The 2,811-nt window shown below is 34.1% G+C and overlaps 1 protein-coding gene across 1 annotated transcript; it reads right to left on the bottom strand.

Moving 5' to 3' along the window:
• Window positions 1-212: 212 nt before the first annotated feature.
• LOC131045710 (LOB domain-containing protein 1-like) lies at window positions 213-1,296 on the bottom strand. The gene is made up of 2 exons (XM_057979302.2): window positions 1,143-1,296; window positions 213-629 (listed from the first exon to the last, which is right to left on the bottom strand). Exons 1-2 carry the CDS (start codon window positions 1,263-1,265, stop codon window positions 276-278), a joined length of 477 nt encoding a protein of 158 aa, XP_057835285.1. The 5' UTR covers window positions 1,266-1,296; the 3' UTR covers window positions 213-275.
• Window positions 1,297-2,811: the final 1,515 nt, after the last annotated feature.

The following is a 2,811-nucleotide window of genomic DNA, read 5'->3' as shown; positions in this document are numbered from 1 at the left end:
TTCCCCACAACAATTTGTGCATAATATATTTTGACTTTTAATTTATTTATTTCAATGAAAGCCAAAATTATAATATGTCTAAATTATAAATTCTAAGATGATACACTGTAATGTAGTGCTTGTAACTTTAAGAATGAATATTCCAATTCTTTCAATTTCTCATATTACAATAAAGTTGATAATTAAATAAAGGCAGCAATCATAAAGTGCTATACAAAGTAGCCATTCAGATGTAAACAGAAGCCCACATGATTATTCAAATTATGCACATGGCATTAAGGAAGCATCTTAGTCAACTCATCCTCATAAATCTCTACGTTTCTTATTGGCTCCCACAACAGAAGAGGATCCAGCTGGTCATAAATGGTATCTTCTGTTGCAACAGTGCCATATACATGTTGAACATCAGGAGTGGATCCAGTGCGGAGGAGGAATAGAAGCTTATCATACTCTGAACGCATATTCATGAGGTCTTCTCTTTTGGCCTCCAACTGAGATTCCATCTCGGCTATTTGCTTCTGCAGTTCATCAACCACACTGGCACTTCCTCGGATGGGTTCGTTCATTCTCGCACTTGCTTCACACACCAAACTCTTTACTGCATCTTCCCTTTGCTTGGCCTCCAGACCCTAAAGCAACAACCCATAAATATATGAGTACCATGATAAACTAATGGAAAAAGACATACATACTTTCGGGGTATAACTTATTCAGCCATCTTTATCCATTATTATGATCAGAGCAGCCCTGACTCATAGAAAAGGGGTGGGTCAGTAGCGTTAGAGTCGCAGAAAACTAAAGAGGCATGATAGATACATTTGGCTAGCGCTTCTTCATACTAGTTCCCTAAAGGTTTCAGCTCGACACTTGGAATTAGACCTTTATCAAAAACATTGCAAAAAGGCTGCTAGGAATAAGGGTTACTCCTGGCTTTTTGAATCTTCAAATATCTGTAACATTAATGAAGTCACAGCTGGTTACGGTCAGTGAATCTTTTTGATACTATACCACATAAATCTAAGCCAAAGGCAACGAAACAAATTTCAGACAAAACTTAATGGGTTACAAAAGAAGTACATATGTTTGAAAAACTAAAACCCATTAAAACAGAAAATTAGAAATGGGTCATGATTAGAACTTACTTGAAGCAGTTTAACGATATTGCTAGTTCCATACACTCGGTGCACTATTGTGAACTTGTCAGGATCATCTGGAGGAAAATGGGGAGCCAGAATACATTCTTGTGAACATTTTTTGCGTTGCATCCTACAGGCTGCGCAGGATACAATCTTTCTCTTCACCATTTCTTGCGGTAATGAAACCCTAACATGAATAGTTTTTTATAGTGCTGTTCTGGCATTTAAGAGTGGAAGCATCTGGGACACATAGTCAATGGAGCGTACAACTGTCAATTCTTTCAAAGACGACCTATTTGTCATTAGACTGTCAGTTGCCCTTTCACTCTGCGAATGAACAAATTACATGAAAATAGTAGATGAGAATTTAAAAAATTTAAAATATTATATTAGTTTTCAATAATTAATATATGATGTGATTGAAAATATATTTGAATTTATAAACATTTTAAATTTTCTTCTGGCAGATGGAAAATTAAAAAAATCTTGGATATTTTTTCGGAAAGACGTGAGAGAGGCAGGATTTTTTAAAGTATTGCGTCAGAAAAGAAACGTAGTCTATCTGACGGAGAATGCAACCGAACTTCTTCGTCAACATGGGCGGAGAATGCACATGCACGAGAAAAGGCTTGCGGTCAACACTGACGTCAGAAGACTCACACTAAGGCCTAAATTTGATGGCTGTAAAATACAATTTAAATTTTGGTGAACCATATTTATAAGGTAGATTTCAACTTATCTATATATATAATAGATAATATTTGAAAGGCATTTTTTCTTGGATGGAAGGTTCTATATTATCTATAATTTGTATTTTGTTGTCTGATATTGTTTGATTGAAATTGGCTTCTGGATTCAACTGTGTAAGAACTTTTAAATCAACATTTTAAGTCCCATTTCATGAATCATAATTGGGATGAAAGAGAACAATTGAATTCAATTGTTTTGTTTCATCTTGATGATGGTTTTCGGGTTACACTCCATCAACCACATCAGGATGAAAGAGAACAGTTCAATCCTCCCAAATGTTCTCTTTCATCTTGATGATGCTTCATGCAGTGTGACTCGAAATGTTGATGCCAAAGTTCGTGCACAATTGAATTCAAAAGCCAATTGAATTTTGTTTCATGGACTATGGAAATTTGATACATATAATTGGTATTTTTTGTCTAAGACAAAGGGATTGAAAAGTGTCTATTTCATGAAAGTTATTTGAAGTATGATCATACTCTCATCACTTATATCTTTGGGAGTTTGAACCTTAGTGGATGGCATAATCAACGAACATATCATCAATCCCACAAATTATGCTCAACAATTTGAGCTACAACCCTTTGGCTTGAAAGGTAAATTTTAATAGTTAATCATAATTAAAACATTTGGTTTGCATGTAGGGTTGACCATCGATGTGATTCCACCATTCAAAAGATATAGGGCTAGACAATTTTAACATTTTAATATGCTTTATGGTGAAATTTGCATACTGATATCAATTTTTAATTTATATTTAGTTTTGTGTGTCTTTTGAGAAGATGTTTTAAAATATTATTTATTGGAAAACAACATAAATTTGTGGAAAGTTAGTTCATTTCTCCTATGTTTATATATATTTCCACATATTTATCTCCAACTTATCAGTGCATTCACATGTCTTGATATATTTCCCTAGATCTTA

Source organism: Cryptomeria japonica, chromosome 7 (genome assembly GCF_030272615.1).
Source record: "Cryptomeria japonica chromosome 7, Sugi_1.0, whole genome shotgun sequence".
NCBI classification, from domain to species: Eukaryota; Viridiplantae; Streptophyta; class Pinopsida; order Cupressales; family Cupressaceae; genus Cryptomeria; species Cryptomeria japonica.
The sequence above is the reverse complement of the archived record's forward strand: the minus strand, read 5'-3'. Positions and strand labels throughout refer to the sequence as shown.